This window comes from Plectropomus leopardus, chromosome 12, assembly GCF_026936395.1.
Source record: "Plectropomus leopardus strain MGB_pleo_1.0 chromosome 12, ASM2693639v1, whole genome shotgun sequence".
Taxonomy (NCBI): Eukaryota; Metazoa; Chordata; class Actinopteri; order Perciformes; family Serranidae; genus Plectropomus; species Plectropomus leopardus.
The window spans coordinates 20,863,520-20,890,032 of NC_142187.1; the positions used below are offsets into that span (position 1 = coordinate 20,863,520).

The 26,513-nt window shown below is 37.7% G+C and overlaps 1 protein-coding gene across 2 annotated transcripts in view; it reads right to left on the minus strand.

Moving 5' to 3' along the window:
* The window catches only part of eif2b3 (eukaryotic translation initiation factor 2B, subunit 3 gamma), a 42,361-nt gene extending 16,176 nt beyond the window's left edge, over window positions 1–26,185 (minus strand). Inside the window, exons 1-6 of one of the 2 annotated variants that reach the window (XM_088085460.1) lie at window positions 25,845–26,185; window positions 24,241–24,406; window positions 20,841–20,998; window positions 11,324–11,483; window positions 10,906–11,017; window positions 244–333 (exon numbers count right to left, since the gene is read on the minus strand). In XM_088085460.1, the coding sequence (XP_087941586.1) occupies window positions 244–333; window positions 10,906–11,017; window positions 11,324–11,483; window positions 20,841–20,998; window positions 24,241–24,388 (668 nt within the window). In that variant the 5' untranslated portion in view covers window positions 24,389–24,406; window positions 25,845–26,185. Of the gene's footprint in view, window positions 1–243; window positions 334–10,905; window positions 11,018–11,323; window positions 11,484–20,840; window positions 20,999–24,240; window positions 24,407–25,008; window positions 25,028–25,844 lie in introns of those variants that run through there. The other variant, XM_088085459.1, reaches the window with a different exon arrangement.
* Window positions 26,186–26,513: the final 328 nt, after the last annotated feature.

A 26,513-nucleotide genomic window follows, 5' to 3' on the forward strand; every position in this document is an offset into this window, starting at 1 on the left:
AGTACCTTTCAAAGCCTTACACACCATGGAACCATGTTTAACACTTGCTACAGATTAAGCAGCAAATGTGAATGTCCGTTTGACTGTGTGAGTGCATGCTCAAGTTTACGCATGTACTTAATATCCATGCTGCTCACACTGCAGACGTACACTGGTCATTTTTTAAGTGATTTTGGAAAAAATATCTTATCAAAGTTGAATAGACATCTGTGTAATTTTATGTTAATTCCTATATTCACTCACTTGTTGTCTGCGAGAAAGTCCACCACTGCTTTTTTCACACAGTAGAGATGAGCATCCACGAGTCCGGTTTTGATGTGCATCTTGGGATGTCTGCAGGTAAAAGAGAGACAGACATAGTCAAGAGAGGAAAATTGTATCAAAATTTGACTTTTTACATCTTAATCATGTTATCCCATTTTGACAAAACTCACACGGATCTAATTTTTTTCCCTCTACCCCTTGTTTTCAAGTGCCATCTTGTCCCATAGAACAGAGTTACAAGGGGTAGTGGTTGAAATATGCACCTATTACAAGCATATCTCAGTCATTTTACACACAAGGTAAAAAAAAAAAAAAATTAATCCGAGTATGCTTTTGTAGAATCTCACCACACACCATACATGCACCAATTTCATGGCAACCAGTTTAACCTTGGCTGCTACTTTGAGGACATTTTGCTTTGATTCTTTTCATCACCTGCTGTTTTTATGCTTTATGTTTGCTTCTCATTTACTGAAAGCCCTTTTAATTGACCTCCCCTTTGCACATATGCCAGGAACATGTGATGAAAACCAGACACTGCCACGGGCTCACATAAAAGTCAGAGAATAGTGATATCTGTCTATTGTCCTGTGTCAGCTACCGTAGATGTTGCCCTGCAGAGCTGCCGCCATGTGACAGCTGCAAGTGAGACAGGTTTATGTTGACTGCGGGGGGGTTATGCATGCAGACACACACTCACCCACTCATGCATTCACTCATTCACACACAGACAGAGTTTGAACATGTGACATTTACGAAGAGAGAGCCAAAGAAAACCATTTCATCCTCCCGGTTTTAATAAACAAATCCACCCTCACCCCTTCATCCTCCCCGACTACCTCTCCTCCTCTTCCTCTGCCCTTCAGTCATTGCACAGTAAAAGCAGCAGGGTGCATTGTTCCTGAAAGGATCATACCACTGCTTTTACATGTTTTAGCCCATTTACTACAAATCACATATACCTTCCATTACTGCTAACCATTTTTCAAAGCATGCTCCTGTGATTTAGATTTTTAGTCTTAAAAGCAGATTGATTTGAAAAGTCTGTGTCTCGTTACCACAAAACAATAACGCAACTTTGACCAAATTAAAAGCAGACATCATGTTCACTGTTCACAGTGATGTTCAGATAGGAACGAGCCAGTTTATAATTTCATGTTGAAATCAATGATGGCAGCCTGGGAAAAAAAATCTAATTTTCTTTATTTATAACAGTCAATCTGGGTGGTCGCCAAAACTAAAAATACTCCTCTGCCAATAAGACCAGCACTAAAAATGGGTTTTGTGGGTGTCATCAAAGTACTCGTGCACAGTAAACCCTCAGTTATACTCACTGCATAGACTGTCCCACAGACATGATCCCACACAGAATCATAATGAAAAACATCTTTGAGAGTTTCTCCTCATGACAAAACGATATTCTTCCTATCTGTAGGCGAGTTGTTTACAGGTATAACAAGCTAAGACTTGTTGAGACCTTTTTATTACCACTTTAAATGAAATTAAAGACCAAACCTGCGGTGGAAATACAGCACAAAAGTGATAATGTCAGTTCAAAATGAACTAAGGTAAAATGACAACAATAATAGTGTATGCCTTTATGCTTAAATAAAATAAATCAATTAATAAATTTTAATCTAAATTGATCTAAATGTTTAGAGGGGGCAACAATAGGGACATTGTGCACATACATTTGTCAAAGTCTCAAACTAGAAATTCTCATGTGACTAAAAAAAACACTTAAAAAAGACAAATCCAAAGACATTTTAGGACTTTAAGGACCTGCTGGCACCCTGGAAGAGTACGTGTATCAAAACCTCACATCTACATAATGATTTCTCAGAAGAATCCATTAATGTGGACCATCCACGCCTGCGTGGTTAGAAGAAGTTGAATGTGCAATGTCAGGAGAAAACTCATCAAAACTCATCATCAATCACATGTGACACCCACGAAGGGTCCTATCTGATAGCATGACATCACTTCGCAAGCCTCATGGCTGCATCAAGCCTAACAGAACAACTGTGGCTACTATCTTATCATGGTTAGGGATGCATAATAACAACAGCACATCATCGGCATTGGCAGATATTGGCTTTAAAATGAAATATCATTTTCATTTTAAATATCAATATCATGACAAAGTGAACATGTACAAAACATCAACCCTAAGTTCAAGTATTTCTCTTGTTTTGCACAATGAATAAATTAAAAAGCATAATATTTAATGTCTCCATCTGCTGGTGGGCCATCATGATAAGAGTATGCATAATACAATGTTTATTCCACTACAGAAGAGACCTGATGATCATTAAAATTAGGTGGGGAAAAAGGTGGATATGCCAATATTGGCATCAGTTAGCGGCCAAATGAGTATATTATATTGTTATATTGGATATCGGCAAAAAAATCAAATATCGTTCACTCCTAATCATGCTAAGATTTGAGTCAAAAATGTGATTTTGCATGAGAAAAAAATGCAAGAAAAACAGAATAAAATGCAATTGTCTGATGAATTAATGGAAAAATCTACATAATGTGTTTTAGTAATATGGTGGCAGAACAGTTACAGCATCCTGGCACTGATTGTAAAGATGTGTGGAACTCGAACATAAGTCTTCCTTAATTTAGTATTTTAATTATGATGGTAAAGAGAACTGTCTCACAGTTTTCTCAAATCTCTCTGGTGTTTAACTAGGTTGGTAAAAAAAAAAAAAAAAGTACACAGCATGTGATACAGACCATTTGTCTCATCATGCCCTGAATAGAAGCATCTTCATTCTTATGTTTCTTCACTTTTAATTAAGGGTTTTATCTTATTTTTTACCCGTCTGTACATGCATACTGTTGATTTACAGAAAATGATTGAAAATCAAACTGGTTCCTCTAACGTTCCTCTTACTGTTGGCCACCAGCGCTGGTTAACCAAACTGGCTGGTCACCAATACCTGAAGTACCAGTAATGGGACCATCAGTGCCAAAAAAAAAAAAAACTTGAAAGAAAGAAAGAAAAAAAAAGAATTCATCAAATAATCAAATATAATACAGAAACAGTCAAACGTTTGGACACACATGCCCATTTACTCTGATGAGTAAAGTTTGTCGTAACTTTTTACTGCACTGTGTGCTGAAACTGATACCGAAAACAGCATAGGAAAAAATGAAAAGCGAACACACTACTTCTCACACTTCTTTCTGTACTTCTACCTCCACCACTCATTTCCTTCAACTCTCTTTGATCAAAAACTGTTTTCTACAATTATTTAGCGCTCTTCTTTCAACCCTCACTCTCTTCACCAGGCTTGCAGTATAACTAGAGTGACTCAGGGAGGATTTCTTGGTCACACATATTTTACAACCAGATGCTGAAAGCCATAAATCAAACTCTGTGTGTGTGTGTGTGTCCATGTGTGTTAAGCTATTTTATTAAAGAGCATAAAAACACATGTGCATGCACACACAGACACGCTCTGTGGGTGTTTGTCAAATGTATTTATTCATACAACATTCCCCAGGTGTGTGTATTGTGGGCTTAAAGGGGAATTTATGGGAACACCCAGCATGTGACATCACTGTTTGGCACCTGCTGGTGGGCAGGAGAGAGCACCGGGAAGGAAAAGTGGTGAAGAACAGGTAACAAAAACATGTTTTACAGCAGGGTGACGTCTCGCAGTCAAGTAGTTCTGCCATTCAGACACTGATGATCCAGCTGTTCAACATCTTCAAACTAACTTCAGCTCCATTCAGATTATTCTGGGTACAAACATTACTCAACTGGTGATTATCAAAGAAACTCTAGCCCGTTGTCTGACTTTTTCCCCCCTCCTACATCAACACTTGATTATGACTTACTTGGCTGTTTACGTTTATTTTGCCCAACATGTAAAACTACAAAAACAACATTTCCCAAAATTGCAACATGCTGTTCTACTAACCTTAACCAGACAAATCTCATTATCAATACAGCCAGTAGATGACTGTTTACGGTTAAGAGTCGCTTCTGTTTTTGTCAAATCGCGTCGGAAGAGATAGAGATAGATGCAAGTTCACAGTAACCTTTGAACACCAAAATTAATCAGCTCATCTTTGAGTCCAATTCAACATTTGAATCAAATTTGAAGAAATTCCCTCGAGGCATTCTTAAAATATTGCATTCACAATCATAGGACGGACGGATGGACAACACAAAAATATAATACCTTGGCCAAGGCCGTCGCAGAGAAAACTATGGTGATTTTTCACTTTTTAATTTTTTTTTTTTTACTTTACTCCCTTGATACCTCACCTCAAAGTAAACCCCCTGCTTGTCGAAGCTTATGGCTGCTCATAATGGAAATAGAAAATGAATGTGAACTGGAAAAGCACCTGTGGTTAAAGCCGCCCCCATCAAGTAGTTTGATAATGCCCCATCATGCTGTGCCTCTATACAGGGTTGCCAAACATTTTCACATACAGAATTTCAAAACTTTTCAATGGCTTTTCAAGGGCCCATTATAAAATTCATGACTTTTCCAAAACTGGTCTGGAAAATGAAAATGTGAAATTCCATGACTTTTCCAGGTTTTCCACGCTCGTGGTATAAAATAAAACTGCTTCACTGTTTTTGAAACAGTCAATATAATTCAGCAAATAGCGAAGCTGACCATTTCATTAATTAAAAATAAAGTATTAAACATATAATAAGAATAAGGATTATTATTATTATTATTATTATTGCTTGAATTTATATAGCACCTTTCAAAAGAACCATGGGGCTTGGATATAGATGTCAATTAGATGGTATCAGCATGACAAATACAGAAAATACAAAAAACAAACAAATACACACGTATTGGTTATAATAACCCCCACATATTGTGAGCAATTTTACCCAGACAGACATGATCATCAAAAGAGGTTTTAACTGTATTATATTTCATAAAATATTTTTATTTGTTAAAACACTGCAGGAACTGCAACTGCAACTATCACTTTGAGTTTTTGATGCAGAAAAAAAAATGCAAACCAATAGCAAAAATGGTTTGATTTTACAGTACTTTAAAGCCTGTTTTTATAATGGTGGAGAACTTACTTTTAGTAGAGTGAAAATTGCTGGGTCACATGCAGGAAGACAATGAGGGAGTCTCAAAGTATAGTTGCTGCTCACTTGTAGGAAATGTTTTGGACAAAGTGTAAGGTACCTAGGAGGGTGCGGTGAACAGAGCTGAACTTAGGAAGTCAAATTACTCATTCAATACTTAAATTCAACAGACGTGCCAAAAAAAGACCCAATTTTCTCCAAAATACTATGATTGACCTCCTGTTGGAGCCATGCCTTACACACAGGGTATTAAAACACATAATTCAAGGTCTGGAAAACACCGGCACTGGCCCTCCTTGCACTCCTTCTTGCAATGACATAGAATTAGAGCCCAAAAGGTGAATTGAATATAATCTTTAGACAACCTAAAACTTATTATTTAACAGGAATATCAAGTCAGCACAAATTACTCTGTACTAGCGAAATCAAAACAAAACAGTAGGCAACTTATATTTTTTTTATGAGGCTAAACCAACAAGAAAGGAACACAACTGAAAATGCAATTTGTCACTTCATTTAATATATTTCTATTTAAAAATTGACATTACCCAGATAATAAACTAACATACTGTTTTTCTTTAAACCCTAAAATCCAGATCCTCTTCATGTCAGCCTTAGACTAAATTGTCTGTATCAAATGACAAAACCAGATCAGATGGGATTTTGAAAACCACAAAAGTATTCACACTGAGTATTTGCAACATAAAACATTCTTTTCCATTTTTAGGGGGTTGCAAGTCCCTCTGATTCAAATTACTGAGCACTGGCCACATGCCACTTTATTGGTTTACGTGTTTTGTGGATTCCAACTACAACAAACATCTTGCATTTCCCAAACGAGCATAAACATCTCGCTTTTCCTAACAGCAGCATCATGTGACTTCTGGTTGCTGCGAGTGCTGTAGAGCTCAGTGTCAAGGCGAGCAGGAATTTAGTGCCTCTGCAGGCAAGGATGACTCAACCGTTGGATTAATGACGGACTACTAAAGTACCACTAAAGTCCTCAGTGGGAGAGAGGAGTCACAACTCTCCCGCTCACAAACACACACAGCATAATGTCTTATTTAGTTACAACTAAAACCCCACAGCGGACGATGACTCAGACGCAGCAGAATGACTGTTAATACCCTCATTAGTCAGGTTTCCACTCCAGAGCCAACAGGGCTGAAGGGCTTACGACTTATTCAGGGCATGCAAGTATTGCCTCCAAAATGAAATGTGTGTGATTCCCTTAATACTACTCTAATAGATGCTTTCTTAATTGAGCTGACTCACATATTTGAATCTGTGTTACACGCCTGAAGTGCACATGGACCTGCTGGTGTAGTAAGGTTGCTCTTGACGCCTGACAAAAAGTAAGTTGGCATGTGAGATCATAGACGCACCCTATTTAGTTTATAAAACGTCAAAAAATGTTTTCCAAAGCACAAGGTCAGGTCTTCAAATTGCATTTTTGTCAAACAAATGATCAGAAATACATATACATTGATTTTACAACGATGTAAAGCCAGCAAAACATCACATTTAAGAAGCTGTAACCAGCATGCATTTGCTTTTTTGCTTGATAAATGGAAACTAATGAATTAATAAAAAGCAAAATACCAACTGCTTTTTTTTTTTTTACTAACTGATTGATTGTCTTGGTCATAAAGTTAATGTTTTTAAATATCAAAAATGTTGACGAAAGGCTAAAGAAAAAGGAAAATGAAAACCAGGCTAACACGGATGCCAGCAATTAGATTTTAGCTTTTAAGCCAAATGATTCAGAGATTCTGACATTTTCAAGAAACTGTCAGAGCCAGTGAATACACAAATATCCATAAAACAAATAAAGCAGAAGCACAAAAGAACTCATATATGAGCATATAAACAAAATATAATAAACACTGACTCTTGTTTTATGGCTTCCAGTCTATAGTAACATTAGTATAATAAATTGATGGCAGTTGTTACACTAACTACAGTACATAGAGTACTGCATTATCATAATTCATGCTGTAAAATAGTTGTAAATGTGCTTCCTTTACGTGTTCTTGTATTAATGTAATCATGCCCGTTTGTTGAACTGAAATGGAAGTTATTTAATTTTTGGAAGGCACAGCATGTGGTATTTGTGCTGATTGGGTGGGTTTTAGGCCCTCTGTCTGGTGCCATCATTGCTAACAGATGCAAACAAACTCCAGGTCCAATATCTTAAAAGGCAGTGCGGTGAACATGTGCTTCTCAAAACTGTGATCTGAGCTCTCTCAGCTTCCCCGCTTGGTTGTTTTTATTATGATTTGAACTTAACACAAAAGAAATATATCACCAGGGACCACATTATTATGTTAGTAAAAGCACTTGATGCAGAAGTATTAGTAAAGTATAAATGCATTTCATACTAGCTGTTATAAATAAAACTACCCAAACATGAACTATGAACTCATGTTTCCAACAATTTTGATTTTGAATTGGCCTATTAACAAGCAGTGAACCACTCCTGCAGGCCTGCCTCCAAAAGACTCTGACAGGTGGAGCTGTAATGTACGAGGGGAAGCTCTGCTGGAGTCCTTTCACACCGTTTAAGCAATTTCCAGGTCAAACAATCTCACATGTGCAGAATGTTTTGAGCTGACACACCTCAACCATGTGGAAAGCGTAGAGAAGGAGGATGAAAAAAAATTACACAGGGCGGATGTTGAACAAGGATGAAAGAATAGATGGATGATCGTATGGATGGAAGAACAGAGTGACGGATGGAGTGAGACAGACTACGACTTTTAACTGAGCAACTTTTTTAAAAGGATAACGCATTTTGAAGTTTCAATAGTGGATTTACAAACCCTGTCAAGAGTCTCTGCTGTGAATGCTCTGGCAGCATGAAATAAAAAAATACTGAGGTTAAAAAAAAGAAGAAAAAAAAAGTAGTTTCATTTAAAACTTAAAGAGTAAATTCTGTATTTTTCAGCCTGGACAGTATTTTCTCATGTTTTTGTAACCAAGCGACTAATGGAGACAACAATTTTGGTAACTGGTCCAGTACTGAGTGAGAGCGCTGTAGCCAGCAGTGGCAAAACAGGCTGCAATGTAACCACTTGGGCATGTTAACACCATCAATTTATCGCCACTAAAATTCCTTGTTTTTGTCTTTAACAGGCTCAGATTATTATACTAAATGTCTGACAACATTAGGGAAAGGATCCCTACAGAGAAAGATATTTTTGTTAAAGAATGAAATCCTTTTTGTTTAACAAGACACAGCCCTGAAATCGCTATCTGCAAACTCACCAGACTCCCTACAAGTAAACAGTCATTTTTGAGCGTACAGAGCGAGAATATTTTCACCTCTAACTGAGTGAATATAAGGTTTATGTCAACCAAACTGGAGTTGGCAACTGTTGAAACGGTGGAAGGATGAACAAGGATGGTTTCTGTTAGATAATTTTGTTTCTGTTGACTTTAAATGAATAAACAAAGTTTCGCAATAATTTAAGTGCTTTTTATTAAAATGGAGTCTAGTGGATTCAGCAATAACAAATTTGGGGCTGTTTCTGATTAATCAAAAAGGATCTTATTCTTTAACAAAAAGGTTTAAGTCTGTAGGGATCTTTTCCATAAATTAAAAGACACAGAACAATAATATGAGCCTATCAATGGCAAAAATAAGCACTTTTAGTGGATATGGTGCACACATGCCCCAAGTGGTTACATTGCAGCCTGTTTTGCAGCTGCTGGCTGCAGCACTCCTGCTCAATATTAGATTCATCTCAAAAATTATTTTTCCCTTTAGTCATTAAGACACAAAAACATGGGAAAAGGGGGCCCAGGTTGAAAAATACCTAAATTTACTGTTTGTCTTTTGAGATTTCCTTTATAGTACCACAAAATTAGGCACACAGGGCTGACAAAATAAAGTGAAATACGAAGCAAAAAATGTCTTCGAAATTTCCTTTTTTTTTGCAAACAAAATCAGGATTAACTTAGTGAGCGCAAATGTTTGAGGCAAATGAATGAGGCAGTATGTGCACATAAAATACATATTACGAGGAAGGCACCTGCAGTGTGTGTATGACGTGCCATGACAGAGTGACCTTTGACTGGATGGTACTGATGTGCAAAACAGTCAGATCCTGTAAAACTGCCCAGTGGTGACTTATAAAAATCCAGAACTCAGGAATTTATTCTAATATTAACTCAGCAGTAAATACAGTATGTGGAGAGATATGTTAAATCTGTTTCGTGTTGTTATGTGACGTGTGTGTATAAATGATCAGAGGTGATTTAAACGTTATAAGCCCTTCAATGTAAACCATAAATGTTTAGCTGTGAGCTCGTGTTTCCATAACACTGATGACAATGTGTGAGTGTTTTCTCTCCATCAACGTCCACCTCAAGGTCATGTTACGTATTTTTTCTGTGTGTTCATATAAGCATATCTGTGTGTGTGTGTGTGTGTGTGTGTGTGTGTGTGTGTGTGGCTGAAGGTTTCTCTGTGCAGGGAAGCATGCAAGCAGCTGCTCTGGCCCCCCTCTTATTGGCCAGAATTTACAGTGGCTTTGGCTCCATGAAGTATTTACGAGCTCCCAAAACACCCGCTCTCACACATACATGCATTTCAGGACTCAGAAACGAAAACCTACCTAGAGTACTTTTCCTGTTACAAAAGATCCCACACACAACCGAAAGCCTAAAACACACCGACTCTGATTAGAAACCAAAACATCTGCTCTCCTAAAGCTTACCAGAAACTCCAGATGTACAGGACATATTTACCAGTCTGAGCCCTCACCATTAAAGGGTCAGTTCACCTAATTACCAAAAATACTTTCTTCCGTCATAGTATTACCAAAAATATTTTCCAACTCAGCAATATTTAGCCATGAATATTCCACACAGTTGCGCTACAGGAGTCCACAGGCCTCACGAGTTTCACTCGAACTAATTTCTAATGAAGAAACAGTCCCTAAAACAACACTGTTGTCATCATTTAAATGTTATTTTTCAATGCTGAGACGGATATCGGGCAGCTCAGCCTTTTTTTCATTATGCACCAAAATTACGGAATCCACCACCCAAGACTCTAAGGGATGCAAGCTCAGTGACTATTGATAACGTATTTATTAAGCATTGCCTTTAACTAATTCTCACGTTCTTTTGTATTATTCTTACCTTTAACATGTTATTGTTAACAGTCATCGATGTTGTTATCCGTCATGTCTTCCTTGTATTGATCTCTCATATTTTATCATTTTAAGCTCATCTATTCTCACTATGTGCTGCTTCTTTGTTCATTGTTTATGTGATTTCTTGGTTTTATTGTGCAGTATTTGCCCTTGTTTTAATGTACCTGTTTTCATTCACTTGTTTCTTCTCCTCATTGTAAAGCACATTGAAATACATCCCCTCCATGAAAGACACTATATAAATAAAGTGTCTTAATTATTACTACTACTATTATCATCTCAAAATATGGACAAATTAAACCAGCCCTATTTGCAATGATATATATTGCTAGAGATAAGATAAGAGATTTGGATTAGATTTGGAGAAACCTACCATTCGTGCAATTTAAAATTACTTACTTCCTCAGGATAGACTTCCTAATTGAAAGCCCGTCCTCCAGATCTGCCTCGTTGGCCATGAACAGCAGCCTCTTCCCTGACTGATCCACTCCCACAAAGTCTCTCTGTTCAGCTAAGAAGAAATTCACAATATTAAATGTTAACACAAAACAATACAGGCTAACAACAAGTGCCACATTTACACATTTATAACGTCTGACTGTAGAAGACAGAATTTTTCACAAACAAAGAGGAGAGCAAATAAATCTTCTCTAAACATCAGTGTGGAGAGTGGCCATTAATTCTTTGGACCGGTATAGCTACAAGCATGAAGGTAATTAATTAAAAACGTATATATGAAGACCAATCATACATCATATCCAAATCATGTCACACACGTCATATCTACAGTAGTCTTTACAGCAGTTTTTCCTGTTACCTGTCTTTTTCTTGCCCTTCTGGCCTGGGACTGTCTCTGTGAATTCATGGGCTTTGCTCATTAGCATGGCCAGTGTTGCATTGTGGGCTCTGAACAGATCAACCACCTCGTGAAGCGCCACGTCTGTGATCAGGTCACAGCTCACCACCAGGACGTCCGTCTGAAGAGGGAGGTAGGAAGAAAAGAGAATAAAGTAAGACTGATGTCCACACCAGCCTCTTTATTTCACTGTGTGATAGTAAAAAATGAGTGTGTTGGACTGTGACTGCTTCACTACTTAAAGATATTTTAGGCCTTAAAAAGAGGCTTCCTGGCTCACACTACATTTTGGAATAAAATCTTCCCACCTGTTGTGATTTTAAAAATATTGAATATCACCCCTACATCCACACAAAAGCGCACAGAACTGCACAAAATATAGTTTGACGGGTGACTCATGTTTATAAAGCGAGTTTTCCTCACTCACAACAGTCATCTTGGCATGCATGTAGACTACACATAAATATACAATATATGGCGACAACGCTCCACACAAACACCTCAGGACACGAGAGCTTTGACTGTGTTATTTTCAAAATTCACAACAAAAATTGGCTCACTAAGCAGGATTTTGAAACCGACATATAGACAGAGAAGGAGAGGGAGAGAAAGAGGTGCATGAAGAAATACTTCTTGGTCGACAGTAAGCTTTTCCAAGTTTAATGTTTCTTGTATACACACACTCCTGCATTAAAGTGACTTAAACTCTAATGGCAGTAAGTCATAAATCCTACTTTATTTCACTGTTTTTGTTACAAGCGTGTGTGTATTTATCCTCTGCTGATTCAAGTCTGTTCTTAGAAGGAGTGCTTTATTATATCAGTATATCAGAAATCATAGTCAGAAATTCTTTATTGAACCCTGGGGGGAAACTGGGACACAATACAGTAACTAGGACCGCGCTTTGCGAAAGATATGTGCAATAACAATATCCTAAATATATGCAATACTATAATGACTGTGTGCAATATGTACTGTTACACTATTGCTTGTCTGTGAAGTTGTCATATACTCTATGTAGCACAATTTCCTTGTACAGCTGTACATTGATATTTAAGATTGATTAACTGACTGACTGAGTGATTGATTGATTGATTAATGTTAGCCTGAGAAATGATAGAAAAGTAGAAAAAGATTTTTTTTTAAACGAGCATTCTGCTCCAAAATATAACCCAAGTTTATGAAAATATTCCTATATATAAGTAGAAAAACAAGAAATATGTGCATTATTCTACAGTGTGTTAAATAATAGTATAGTATTATTATAATATTATAGCATAGGGTTGAAGTAATAGAATTAAATATGTATCAGTTGAGAATATTGCACAGTGAATTTATTGCACTTAATATTGTACAATTAAGACTGTATAATTAAAGTTCCCTTGACATCATTTAGCTGCATACATTTTGCTAAACATTAACAAATGCATATAGATGACTAAATAAGAAAAGTTGTGACTAGACTGAACTTTATGTGGTAAAGGGTTGCATTACATATTTTGATAGTGGTTAAGATTTAACAAAGTATGCTTACAAAATAAATAAAGTTTTAAACAACAGAAAACCAGCTCAGGGTACTGTAAAGATAAAACAGTAGCTGGCATTTCTGCTGTAAACCTATTCGCTCGATGTGTTTCAGATTCTGTTCAACTGTTTTGCATTAGTTCTAATTTAAATGACCACTTAAGTGCTTGACGGATGACATATCTGACATGTTTACTTTCCAGCCTGTGTGAGCTATCAAATCTCAGAAAAAATAAGCGTGTAAAATAAATCAAGCCCCCCTTTAACTTAACAAATATCCAGATATATGTTTGTAACCAGGCTTGGCTCATTTTTCTGTCATTTTTCTGGCAGAGACTGAAACAATATCACATAAATAACTTCCTACCTCCCTCTTTTACCCAGGACAACGAGCAATACTGGCTGGCTTTTAGCACCTTCCTATGAACTGATCCAAAACCAGCACCACTCTAACATCATAATGACTCAAAGAAAACAACAATCTTGGCGCTTGATTTCCAAAACTGACAAAACACACTCCTACTCACCCCCCCCATCGTTTGTTAAAGAAGGATAGATGAAGAATAATCTTCTACCATTTCACCTTCCAGAGATTATTTCCATCATAAACTCAAACTATTTTCAGCATTCCAGCTATGTAATAATACGTAAACTAATCTAGTCTTTAAACTGTATATCAATATACAGCTTGTGAATTCCATAGACATATCACTTACTCTACCACCAACGACACAGAGCACAAAACAGACATCAATCCTATTAACTGGCCTCCATGGACATTACGTCTTCATGCGTCTATGTGTGTTTATACGGGGGTGCGCCCACATTTGTGTGTCTGTGTGTGCGGTATCCATCTGTCCGTCCAGTGATGAAGGCTGTCAGCGAGGGAACTAATCCCACCATTAGCGCCTAAATGACAGAGACATCTTTACTCTGTCTGATGGAGGGAAGAGGGAAAAGAAAGAGTGTGAGAGGAGGGGGCAGCATTGATCCATTTGGTCCAATAACATTTGGGAAGTCTAGAAGAGTCATACAATTAAATAGTTTTATCGCGATTCAAGTCAGAGGAATACTAAACTGTAAGTCAGCTGCAGTAAGTCTCGAGTGCACATGCTCTATGTGTAGTGCAGAAGTAGTGCCGATCATCCCCGGATCATTTGGGTTTTTTATATGCGGCAGTTAGACCATTTTCGCTTCATGCGCCACTGAACAACTTTCAGGAATGAACGAGGCTGTCCTGCCACGGTTGGTTGTGACGGCATTATCAGCGGTGCTCGCAGCCTAATAGTGCTAACAACAGCAACAGAGCTAACAATGTGACTGCTCTCCTGTTCACACTCAGTCTGGGTAATGTGCAGGTCAGAGTGGCAATGATTAGCTGGTCATTGAGGGCAAAAATAAAGGAAGTTTGCTGCTTAATTAATGTTCTGAGTGTTGTCTATTGTACCTTTAACATTTGAAGGCATTAGGCCTTAGCAAAGGTCTGAGCTCACCAAGTGCCCCTCTAGTCTTTTTCTGTCATTACATTTTTAATTGCTAACAATGAAATTTGAGAGGAAGCAGGAGTTTACATAGCATACTTTAACATGCTTTTGTAATGGAAACACTTGAAAATGAGGTTGTGGAAACTAAAAAGCATTAAAGAATTCACTTGATTTTCAACGTGAGAGAGCTAAGAGTTCTGTGTGTGTGTGTGTGTGTGTGTGTGTGTGTGTGTGTGAATGTGCATGTGTAGAGTGCTGTATCAGTGGGGTCAGAGGTCATGTAGTTGACCTAAAGGTAACTCCCACCATAACCTGGTCTGGACCTGGCGACAGGAAGCTGCCACGGCGAAGCTGGACGCGTCTGCAGGAGATCTACTGACACTGAGACCCGGGAGACCTTTCAACTCTCTCCTCCCTCTATCACACACAGGCGAGCTCCAACACATGTTCGGAAACAGAGCACACAAGTATGCGCGCCGCACACATAGACACATGCGCCTGCACGATCCCCACACACAGACACACACACTCAGGCGACAGCAGAGTGGAGTCAGCTGGAGAGTCAGAGACACTTTGGCCTTTCAACAGCCAGGATCTCTGGACAGGTCAGGACCACACACACTGATGCACACAAAAACACACACATGGACACACACTTGTCCCAGCGGTCCAAAATTAAAGCTTACACAATCTTGACCTACTTTAACAAGACTTTGAAACTTTGTATTTATGGTAATGTTTCTTTTTTTTTTTGTTTGTTTTTGGGCTTGCCTGATAAAGAACTCTTTGCTATTATCAAATATTGTTTTTTTGTCACTCCTTTCTAAGAATTTTTAAGCTCTGAAAAATGTTCTGTCCCCTAGATATTTTCCATCATTTATACTTATCAAAAAATGCTCAAATTAAAGACTATTAAGAAATGTTCTAGGTGTTGACAAGAAAAGCATGACTAGTACTAATCGCCATGTTAATCAACTTCCAAATCTGTCGTCTCGTGGATTTGAGGGTTTCGGGGTTTTTTTTTTTCAAATTTTTAATGACTGGCTGATGTAGATAAGTAAATTCACTGTAGCCTATTCTCTTGTATAAAAAAAATGTGACAAAGTGCTCCCTATTTATAAGCTCATTTTAACAAAGTCTGGAGTGGACATTTTGGAAAATACCATGGTCCAAGATAGCACTCATACATCTATATAATCTTCTTATTTTTTTATATTCCAAGCAAATACCAAATGACAGCATTTCTACTATCATCTGATCCTGGGCCCAAACCTTGGCTTGGGCATGTCACTACCCCAGAAATTCAGTAGTTGACATCAATACTAGTGAAAATCTACAATTCTTGATACCCTTTTTGATACAACAGTAAAAACAGATTAAAAATTATACAGTTAAACAATTAATTTTAAACGTTACTGTTAATCCCTGATGATCCAGGACGACAGCAGAGTAATAGTTTATGTGGGTTCATGGCATTTTAATAAATCCATATGTAGCCTACAATATATTAACATATTTCTGCTCCATGGTTGTTGTTGCCTGGCCTTGGCTATCACTGGCACGGAGGAATAAAAACGTTAAACATGCAGTGCTCAGTGCAGAGTAGCCGCTACGCAACTCGTCACGCTGCTGCAACATAATGTCAATACATAACGCTCCCATTGCAAAGAATTATAAAAAATCTGCTGTCCTCATGAAAAAAAAGGCTTTTCTTCAAGAGGAGTCGAGGCAGAGCTGTCACAGCAGCTACACTATAACACTTGTAGGTATGTGGTTTCCCGTCAGGTCCAGAATAACTGTATTTAAAGAACAGTACTGAAGAAAGACAAGAGTACTGCCACGCTTTCAGAATTTTGGCACCAAAGTAATGGTATACGTGACATTTCTACCTTGGCTTAACATAAAATATTTTAGAGAAGGAAACTTAAATTATTGTGTGCACAGGAAGGAGGAAAATGTGGACAGCAAGATGGTTGACAGATTGAAAAGAAACAAAGAAAACAAGTCTTGTGTGTTTGCGGTGTCCCTCTTGAATGAAAAGCCTCAGCTCCATCTCTCACCCTGCTCTCTCTCTTCACCTTTTGTCTCGAGTCTTACAAGCTGACTAACACATGTAGACTAAAGGTGAACCTTTGTATCAGCAACTCCAGTGTATATACAGTTCTCTTAGTCGGCATACGCTCATTCTGCCAGCTTATTAAGCCTAAACAACAATACAAACGTCAAAGAGGCTTTAAGCATACAAAGCAAAAAGTGCATGTAAAGTACTCCTTTCACTAGTTTGGCTTATTGTGAAAGACCTGAGTAATAATTGGGCACATCCCTCCACTTTTGTGTGACTTTGCTGTTTGAAGAGCGAACAAAATAAAATATGCACCTTGTAATCTCTCTTTTCAATAATCAAGAGGAATGACCCACTCTGCTCAGCTGCAGTGTACACTGATTCCTGTAAGTATTTTGTTTGATAGGTTACACCAAATCCCCTCATGGGAGGGTGCTTGTGTAAAGAGATGAGTGAGTGTGTGTGTCTATACTGTACTCATGCATCAGTTTGACAGTTTGAGTGATCTCTGTGCTGGGATTTGGCAGGCCATGGTTACAGTTCCTCACTCATCACCCTCCAGTGTGCGAGTGTGTGTAACTCAATGCCTCTAATCTAGCTGGCTGCTCAAAGGATTAGGGACTTGACTATTCTCAATGGGAGCATGCTGGAGCTAGTCCTCTTTAAGTGTGTGTGTGTGTGTGTGTGTGTGTGTGTGTGTGTGTGTGTTATGCATCTGTAAAAAAAAAAAAAAAGAAAAAGAAAAGCACATGAGCAAAGAGAATAATAAGAATCTGTACAGACTCATTCAAATGCCAGAGGAAAAAACATTAAACTCACTTGTCACAACAAATTCGGCATTTTAAGTCTCTGAGAAATCTGTTTTCAAAAGCAAAGCCGACTGGTTTTGTTGTGAAGAATGTAATGAGCTGCCGTGGCAGGACACTTATGTCTTCAAATGCATGTTTGATGTGGTGCGCTCTAAATAGAGAAGATATCTGGAAGCACATTTGAGGGATTTGTCAACTGAGACTGTGGGAGTGGGAATCCTTGGGAATTTTAGGATTCGTTTTTTCTTTTTTGGGATCAAAATATGATTTAAAATTGAGCTTTTAGCCAAAATTCACAGTTTTTTTTCAGATGAATGTAAAGAGATGTACTTATTGTTTTTAAATGAGTGAAGTTAACTTTACTTACTTAAATTAAACACTTGTCCCCACTGCTATTCTTTGTGTTTCTTTGTCCGTGCTTGAGTCGGACAAAGAACTTGATCATCATAATTTAGCTTATGCTTTACATTGCTGTATAGTAAATCCTTAAGGCTTATTTATAGTAGTATGTAGGCTCGATGCAAGTGGCCTGCAGCAGTGTTAGCGTTGGTGGTGGTGTGTCTCTGCAATTACACCTCCAAGTTGCTAGTTAGTTGTGGGGTTTTACTGTGATGTGTTTCTGTTAAGTGCAGTTAAGTATGACTCACTCAACTAACACACTTAAAACTGCTAAAGACAACACCGTTTAACAGAAGTACAAAATGTAGCTTCATTATCCTCACAAGGCTCACAGACAAAACATTTGTCTATTGCTAGACACATTTTACATACTAATGTTATTAGCAAAGGCCTATGGCATCTTACTCTGCATTAATTAGCCTGGGGGCTAACAGATTTTTCCTCTACTCATATGAAACCACGATATTTCAAATGCAATACTGTGGCAGCTTTATTATTTATTCAATTTATTGTTACTTATCTAAAAAATAAAAGCATATAACAGCTTCACTTCCAGTTAAGGAAATTGTTTTCATATAGCAAAATTTAACAGGTCTGAACTGCCATGACGATGTCTGGGGAGGTGCCTGACAGGCTAGATTGCAGGCTATGTCGTGGGCTGCAGTGTGGATTTAACACAGAGGTATAAACTGGCCTTTACTGTTTTTGTGCACATTGCACTGCAGTAAGAGTCTGAAACTACCCCTAAAAGCTTGCATATTGAGTGAGTCATGTCAAGCTCATTTCCCAGGAGATTATATAGAGAAAAAGCATCCAAAAGCTTGACTTCATTGATTACTGAGCAGGTTGAATTAATTTTTCCTTCTACATAGCAGTTCTGTGAACTTGTTGTTTCCTTTATACTGTGTATTTCAAGTACATTTTTGGGGGCTATTTGTAAATTGAATCAGAATCATTGAAGATAACAATGACTCTTAAGTAAATCAATATTTCCTGACACTCCTCAAATTGTAGAAAAAAATTGACAGAATGCAGTAATTATACTATAAAGAAAAGATCTCTATAAAATTAACAAAACTAAGCCAGCTCTATGCGAGCACTGATGATCAAACAATAAACAAGAGTGATTGCTTTAGAAATAAATCAACATTTCTAAACTGCACGAAACCTCATACAAACATGTCTTCATAGTCTCAGGGGGTCAGTCAGAGCCGTGGCATATACTGAGGGACGACATATACCCCAACATACCCAAACACAAATGTTGCACAGATGTGCATGACTCCAGGATGAGAATAAATGGTGCACTGGGTAAACTGGCAGCACAGGGAGTTTGAGTCTTAACCATGACCTCATCTGTTTAGAGAGAATCGGATGAGGGGAGAGATGGAGGGATCAGCAGGCAGGATACAGAGGGGGGTCTGGAAATTGGGGTTGAGGGTCATGGATGCCATGTCGGCATGTGTAAATGCGTGTCCCTGTGTGTGTGTTTGTGTGTGTATTCTAAAAAGGTGAAATGAGGCACTTCAGCAGCCTTGACCATTCGGGGGAGGGAAAGGCACGGATCAGTGGTCACCCAGCAGTACACACAACGCCCACCTAAACCTCCCCCTCAGTTTTTGTCATTTTCCTTCTCTACCCCATTTTTCAATGGGGTTGAAATTGAAAAAATCCCTTTTATTACCAAAAACTGGCCTACAGAACGCTGGTTATTGGTATTGGCAAGTGTATGATAAAATGTTGGGCTCTCCCCTTCCAACACATAATAAAGCAAGCTGTTCATTATAAACAACTAAGCTGTTCATTATAAACAACTAAAATCACATTTTTTCTTGCTCAAAATAAGGTCGTAATGATTAAAAAATTATCAACAAACCATACAAACTTTTGGAATCTTGGTGCACTTACCAAGATGATAAGTAGAAAAACAGAATTTGTCTTCCATTTAAAGTAACAAAGCTTACGTTAAGGTGCAATGTATATTAACCAACATGAAAACCAACCAACCAATAAAAAATAGGGCTCCTACAGCTTCAGAAAATTTGGATTTAAGACTTTTTAAATGCCACTTGGAAAGAAATTTAAGACCAATTTTATAGTAGCCAATACTAAAGCAAAAAAAAACATGTACTAACATTTATTACTTAAGGTAGGTAACTTAAGCTAGGGGAAATTTTATTTTCTTTGTCAAATATTTATTGTAACAGAAAACAGGACTCTTGGATAATGTAAATTCAAGAGGCATTTTGTAATTTCTTTTTTAATGTTACCCAATTACTATGGGGTTTTTCAATGTAATGTCAGAAAAAAAGATGAAAAAAAATCCCACCTGCAATGTGTCAGCATTTCTAAAACTTTTGAGAAATTAATTTGAGACATTTGAATGCCAATTACGGCCTTATTTTTAGATGAATGAATTGAACTCAATGCCTTTTAAGACTTTTTAAGGAACTGCAGGAACCCTGAAGAAAAATGCATTTACTCCAATTTCTGGCCAAGTTCTTAGGTTATTTAGCTTGCAGCCTAAAGCACATTATTCTGAGGTTTTGTGGATTTTGAGCTAATCATTAAAAAAGTGTTGTGCCTGGGGGAAGTGAAATAATGATACTAGTTACTCGCCTTAATTTCATAGTCTTCTGTCTTGATCGGCGCTTTTACATTGTGATTTATGGCATTAGACTTTTGTTTCTATCTTTCTTTTTAACCTGTTTTTGCTGCGGAGTGAGTTTGTGTATATTACCTTCAAAAACATATTGTAGATCCCTCTGTCTCCGAAATTGCTTTTTCTTTTTTCCAACAATTATAAAATGTGTCTTCAGGGAGTGCAGTTAGTATTAGTGACAGTGGGCTCCATGCTAAAATCTGAAAGCTTGGTGGACCATTACAAAGGGGCAGTGGGCTTATTGAAGGGTGAACCTAAGCAATAAAGGGAGAAAAATAGTTTGTATGTCAGTTTATGTCATTCTTGAATTGATTAATTTTCTCGAATTATTGCTATCTGTAGATATAATGAGTACAAGCCAGTATCCAAACTTTCCACTGCAAATCTGAAACATCCGGAGGGAAAATGAGCCTTGAAATTCTGGAGAACGGACTTAAATTTGACTGGCAGGACCTTGGCAACACCCCAAAGTAGTTAAGTCAACCCCCCCCCCACCCCCCGCTGTGTACATTTAAATATAGTACAAAGATACACACACCTTGATCTTCTGCTGGATGTGTCTGAGAGCGTCTGCGGTGCCCATGTCTCCGTCTTCCTGGATACAAACTACATCCAGTTTCATCTTAACGTCCACCTTCATTTTAGGGTCTGTGCTCATCATCTTATGGACCTCTTTGGTGGTGATCACAATCACCTCTGAAAACGCAGGTCACAGAAAATAAGTATTATATACAGTAGAAAGCTGCAAAAATGTCAAGATGACTCTTAGCTGCAATGCTCTATATGTTGCACATGACCCCTTTATGGTTAATAAGTTATGTATCATTTCTCATAAAAATTATAATTTCCCCATTGAAATCCCTTAAAATGTACACATATTCTTACAGCAAAAAATGGAGCCCATTGTGAAGCCAAGTACTGAAAGAACTTTTTTGTGACTTCACAGTGAGTAGCAACTCCACAAAAGGTGAACTTTCTTCATGAATGTAAGTAAACAAGGTTCTCATTTCACAGCAGTAAAACTATATCAACACTTCACTTTAAAAACTCTCACAAGATTATTGCAAAATAATCAAAGCCTTCTATATCAAGTAGTGGGATGTCATCTTCTACATATGAATTGATTTTTTCCTTTTGAAATTATTTCATTTCTATTTTTTCTTCTTTTTTCTTTTCTTCACAAGCTGTCCTTTACTTATCTGTCCTTTTATGTTTTGTAAATCAGCAGCATATGTTCTATAATTCTATAATGTTCTATTTTTTTTGCTTTTTTTTGGATTTGTTAGTATCTCCATATTGTCTCCACGTGTGTGCACTACATGGCAAATAAAAGGATTTTGAAAAACAAAAAAAATCCAGTCGTATACTCAGTGCTTCCAAAACGCATTTTTGCTAAAACTTTTAGAAAACTTTCTTTCAGAGCTCGTACACACACCAGCCCAGGGTTTGCTACTTGTATGCATGTGCTTAGAAAGTACTGAGCATGCAGCTACATAAGTGAGACTTGGATTATACTGAGTTGCGAGAGACTTTGTAAACTGATGTTTTGATATAGTTTTGTTGTTGTTAAATGAGGACCCCATGTACTTTAATTCATGAAGAACCTTTGCCTTTTCAGATTCTCTGTTCACCGTGGAGTCATAGAAGAAAAACGTTTTCTTTATGAATTCAACGTAACAGATGGTCAGTAATTGATCCCCCCAAAAAGGGCATGAAATCAGGCTAAAGGCTGCTCCCTTTTTTAATAAAGTTGGTTATAACATTAACAGACCACTTTATGAATGCAGAACATTGCAGAGTCCGACTGGTTTAATTGGCCTTGTCTGCATAAAATGTTTTCTACCGGGCATTTGTTCACTCTAGCTGTGTCAGCCTAGTAAAACCAAATTGCAGGGCTTTGGCTAGATGGCTGCACACAGTAAATGGCTGGCCACACAGGATGATTATGTATAGAAAGCTAGTTTTATTTAGGCTAGTGAGGACCTACAAGCTTTTATAACAAACAGCTCTGTTTACTGGCAAGAACAGCATACTGCAACAAATCCCTTTATAAGCCCAGAGTTTCTGGACCTACTGCGTGCTGCAGCACAAGAGGCAAAAATCTGGGCTGTAAATCTAGACAGGAAATGTGCACCTGACAATGTCTGATGATGTGATGACAAGCTGGTGAAAGTACGAAAAAGCAGCACAGTCGTAAACTCAATATGTTTTATGCAGTGAAAGGAGCAATGTTGCTGAGGGCAATTTGGAAAGGTATTTGTCTTTTTTCTCGGTACCAAACAGCTCAACTACTTCTGACCATGAATGGAAGAAACAATTACAAATTGGTTTTGTTATACAAAAAAATAACAGCTTTAAAGAAGGTGTAACACGTTCCTAAGTAACTTTTTTCATTTTTATTTAAGTACATTTTATTACTTGTGATGAATTTGACTAATTTCCCATCCCATTAAATAGAGTCCAAATTTTGTAGTCCTTCTTTCAGTATAAGATCAGGAGCTGGTCAACAACTGCTGGTGTTTAAAACTTGCCCAGGCACGTAGAGGAAATGTGACCCACCTGCAATATTAAACTCTGAAACTCACCCATCACAATCAATTAGGTACTGTCAGTAGAACTGTAGTTTGTATTTTATTTATTTGTTGCTCTTTGAGTTTATTAGCCACAATGAATGTCAGCTGTGATTGATATTTAATTTTCAATCACGTTTATATGAATTTCTTAAATTTGTTTGATACTTTCTTTCTACCTGTCTGTGTTTTATTATAGAGAAATTATAAATGCAAAAACATCTGTTTTTAATTGAGGTATCTCAGTTAAATTTGCTCTCCAAAATGGGTATATGTTTGAGGGACGTACAGTACATTTTAATTGGATTTTTTAAACTAATTATTTTACCTACAAAGTACATATATTTAAAATGAAAACACTCATAGTCCTTGTGTTTGAGTGAAACTTTGCCTTTTCTATTTAAGTTCCCCTCCCCACATTAATGCCAAAATGAAGTTTGCACACTTTTTGTTCCAGGTTTTCCACGTGAGCATCATAAACTTACGCTAGAAGTGCTGGCTGTATTTCTGCTTCTTTACATTTTATGTGGAAACTAACCAAGGATGCCAGTGCACTCCTATAACACTCCCTCCCGTCACTGACACTCAGTCTGATTGGATGGCTAACAGCTCAAATGAGGCCACAATCATCAACTGATGTGAAGCTCTGACGAGAAAATGTGACAGTACCACTTATCATTTATGTAGTTATTATTATTTCTTCTGAGTTATTTTGTGCATGTGTATGCATTGGCAGATATGTGTATATGTAAGTATGCATACATATATGTATGTCTCTTTATTTGTTGGTGTAAGTATTATCTGCATACATTTCCTCATCTTGGAAAGCATTTTGTGCAATTGCTTGAAAAATGCCTTACAAATAAAGTTTATTATTATTATTGTTATTATTGTCAGCCCTGGCTGACAGAGCATTGTATTTTTAAAATGAATATTTTAGCCATCCAATACCACACTCATTGTGTAACAACCGAGAACGAAAGACTTGTTTCAACTGGTTTAAAGGCTGGGCACAGCCACACAGTTGTTTTCAATCACTTTGGCTGATTAGACCTCCCCTCAGGTTGAAGCAGAGAAGATAACAGGAGGTTTGCTGCCCTAAAGGGTGCAACAACACTAGAAGGAAAGTAAAGGAGTTGTCAATCAAGCACAGTCCCGAGAGGAGGACTAATTAGGATGCATAATTTCGAATGTATTTTCTTTGCCTAGCCTAGTGAAATGTTTAATGCTAACGACAGCATAGTTAGATGTGCTGAAAACATTAATAATAGTCATCATACACAGCAGCAGTAATTTAGGTAGGTGTAGCAGTAATTGGGGTATTAGATGTAGTTGCTGTAGTAGTAGAAGTAGTACTTGAGCTCTCACCTTCAAAGCCCACCCTCTCCAGCAAGTTCAGTGGGTACCACATGAGGGGCTTGTTTCCCACAGGCAACATTGGTTTGGGGGTGTTGTAAGTCAGATCAGTCATACGTGAACCCCCACCAGCCGCCATCAACACTGCCTGGAGCTCCATAATGTCTGCTGGGGACGGCTACCAAAAAAGGACAAACAGAGACATATTCATATACACTGAAAACTTAACCACAACTCAGATAAATATGTGCTAATGTGTATACATATAGACGCTTGTATGTGGATAAGTGTTGCTAGGGATGTGGTTGTGTAATATGAATATAGCTAGTTTGTGTATGTGTGCACACCTTGGTTGTGGCCTTGTGAGACTTTTAACGAAGCAGCTCTGAGGTTAACTATACTTTACACAAATTTAAATCCAACACTTTAGTTTTTGCTCACATTTTTCATATGTTGAAGTTAAAGATCTAAGAGTCTTTATGCACTCAATAGATATATTTCTGTCAAATTTTTGATCACAAATTTGTTAAAATATGTGTTAGTGATAACTTCTCCTTTTCCAAATTAATCCATCCACCTACAGGTGTGTCATGTCAAGATGCTGATTAAACAGCATCATTATTACACAGGTATGTGTTGGGGTGGTCACAATAAAAGACAGCTCTAAAATGTGTCATCTTATCACACAACACAATGCCACGGGTGTCCCGTGTTTTGAGGAAGGACTGTAGGATTTTCCACCAGAGCTGTTACCCCTGAAATTAATGTTCACTTTACTACCATAAGACGTTTCCCTGGTTTTACATCCAATTGGTCTCATCGCACAAGTCAGTCAAGATAACAAACTTCTGTGAAGTGAAGACCCTGGTTGACATTGTTTAATCAGCATGCTAATCTGCCACACCTGTCAGGTGAATGAATTGGAAAAGGAGAAGTGTTCAGTGTTAGACTTGACTTGACCTAATACAGCTGTTGGTAATGACCTGGATAATTCATTGTTGGTGACTCAACACTAAAGCTTGCACACTGAGGAAGGCATAGCCAAAATATCTGCATATTTCACTTCCTGTCCTGAACACTAAAAGAGTATTCTCATTATTTAGGTGTGCAAACTGTTTGTTTTTACTTGTTAAACAAGGACTTTAGTTACATGCGCCTCAACTGTCGTTTTGCCTTTTGTTGAGTACAGTGTTTTCCCCCCTGTGCATTCACACAGAGGACTATCTAAATACTAAATACACAAAAATATATGGATACACCCCTTTACAAGTCGCCTATTTTAAAATTTCTTTAAACGTATGTGCGTGTATTTTAGGCAAGAAGTACGTGTGCAGGTTTGAAACCCAACATGTGGTCACGCCAATGACTTTAATTACTGTAATGTTAACATACTTTCAATGTGACACCAGTGTACTGGACGTTGCACTGCATTGTGTGAGCATGGTCATTAGACAGGTCACCAACACAGACACTTAAATGACACAACTAACGTTAGCAGTAACGTTACACCGGCATAATACGGTCAACAAGCGCTATCAACATTACCTACAACACTATCAAGAGGGTAAAATTGACATGCTGGCTCGCTCAATGGTTGAAAATATGTCTAAATGTACCTGTCACTGATCCCTGTTGATCCGCTGCCACTTGAAATGACAGCAGCGGCAGAAGCGTGTTGAAGTTGGTTGCAGTCAGTGTTGTTAGCACTTAGCTAACGATTAGCAGAGAGCAGCAAACGATACCGCCGCTTCAAAGACAGCTCACAAGCAGCTGGACACGTCCTTTGAAAAGCAAAAACAAACTCGGACGAGCGCTGGTGGCAGAAGTTAAATAAGTCGTTATATTATTTGACAGAGGTTTCGCAAAAGAAGCTAAGGGTTAGCATCGTATGATGACACTTGGGTGCTTTCAGTGAAATACGTCCGTGTGGGAAACTACTTCCTCCGTAGAGTGGTTCCTACAGAGAGGAGAAGAGCAGAGGAGATGTGTAGCATAAAGTCGTTAGTTTTTGTTGACCATTCGCATTTTAAAATACAGTTGGCAACAACTTGATTTTCTATAGTATTAAAAATGTGATTTTGAGCTTGCTTAAAACCAGTGATGGAGGAAGAATCTTTTTTTTCTTTTCAAAATTGTAATAATACACACTATTAAAATACCCAATTATAAGTAGCCTTAAGTTCCTGCATTTAAATCTTTGCTTAAAAGTCTAAAAGTGTTAGCAAGAAAATATAATTAAAGTATCAAAAGTAAAAGTACTCATTTGGCAGAATGGCCCCTGTCAA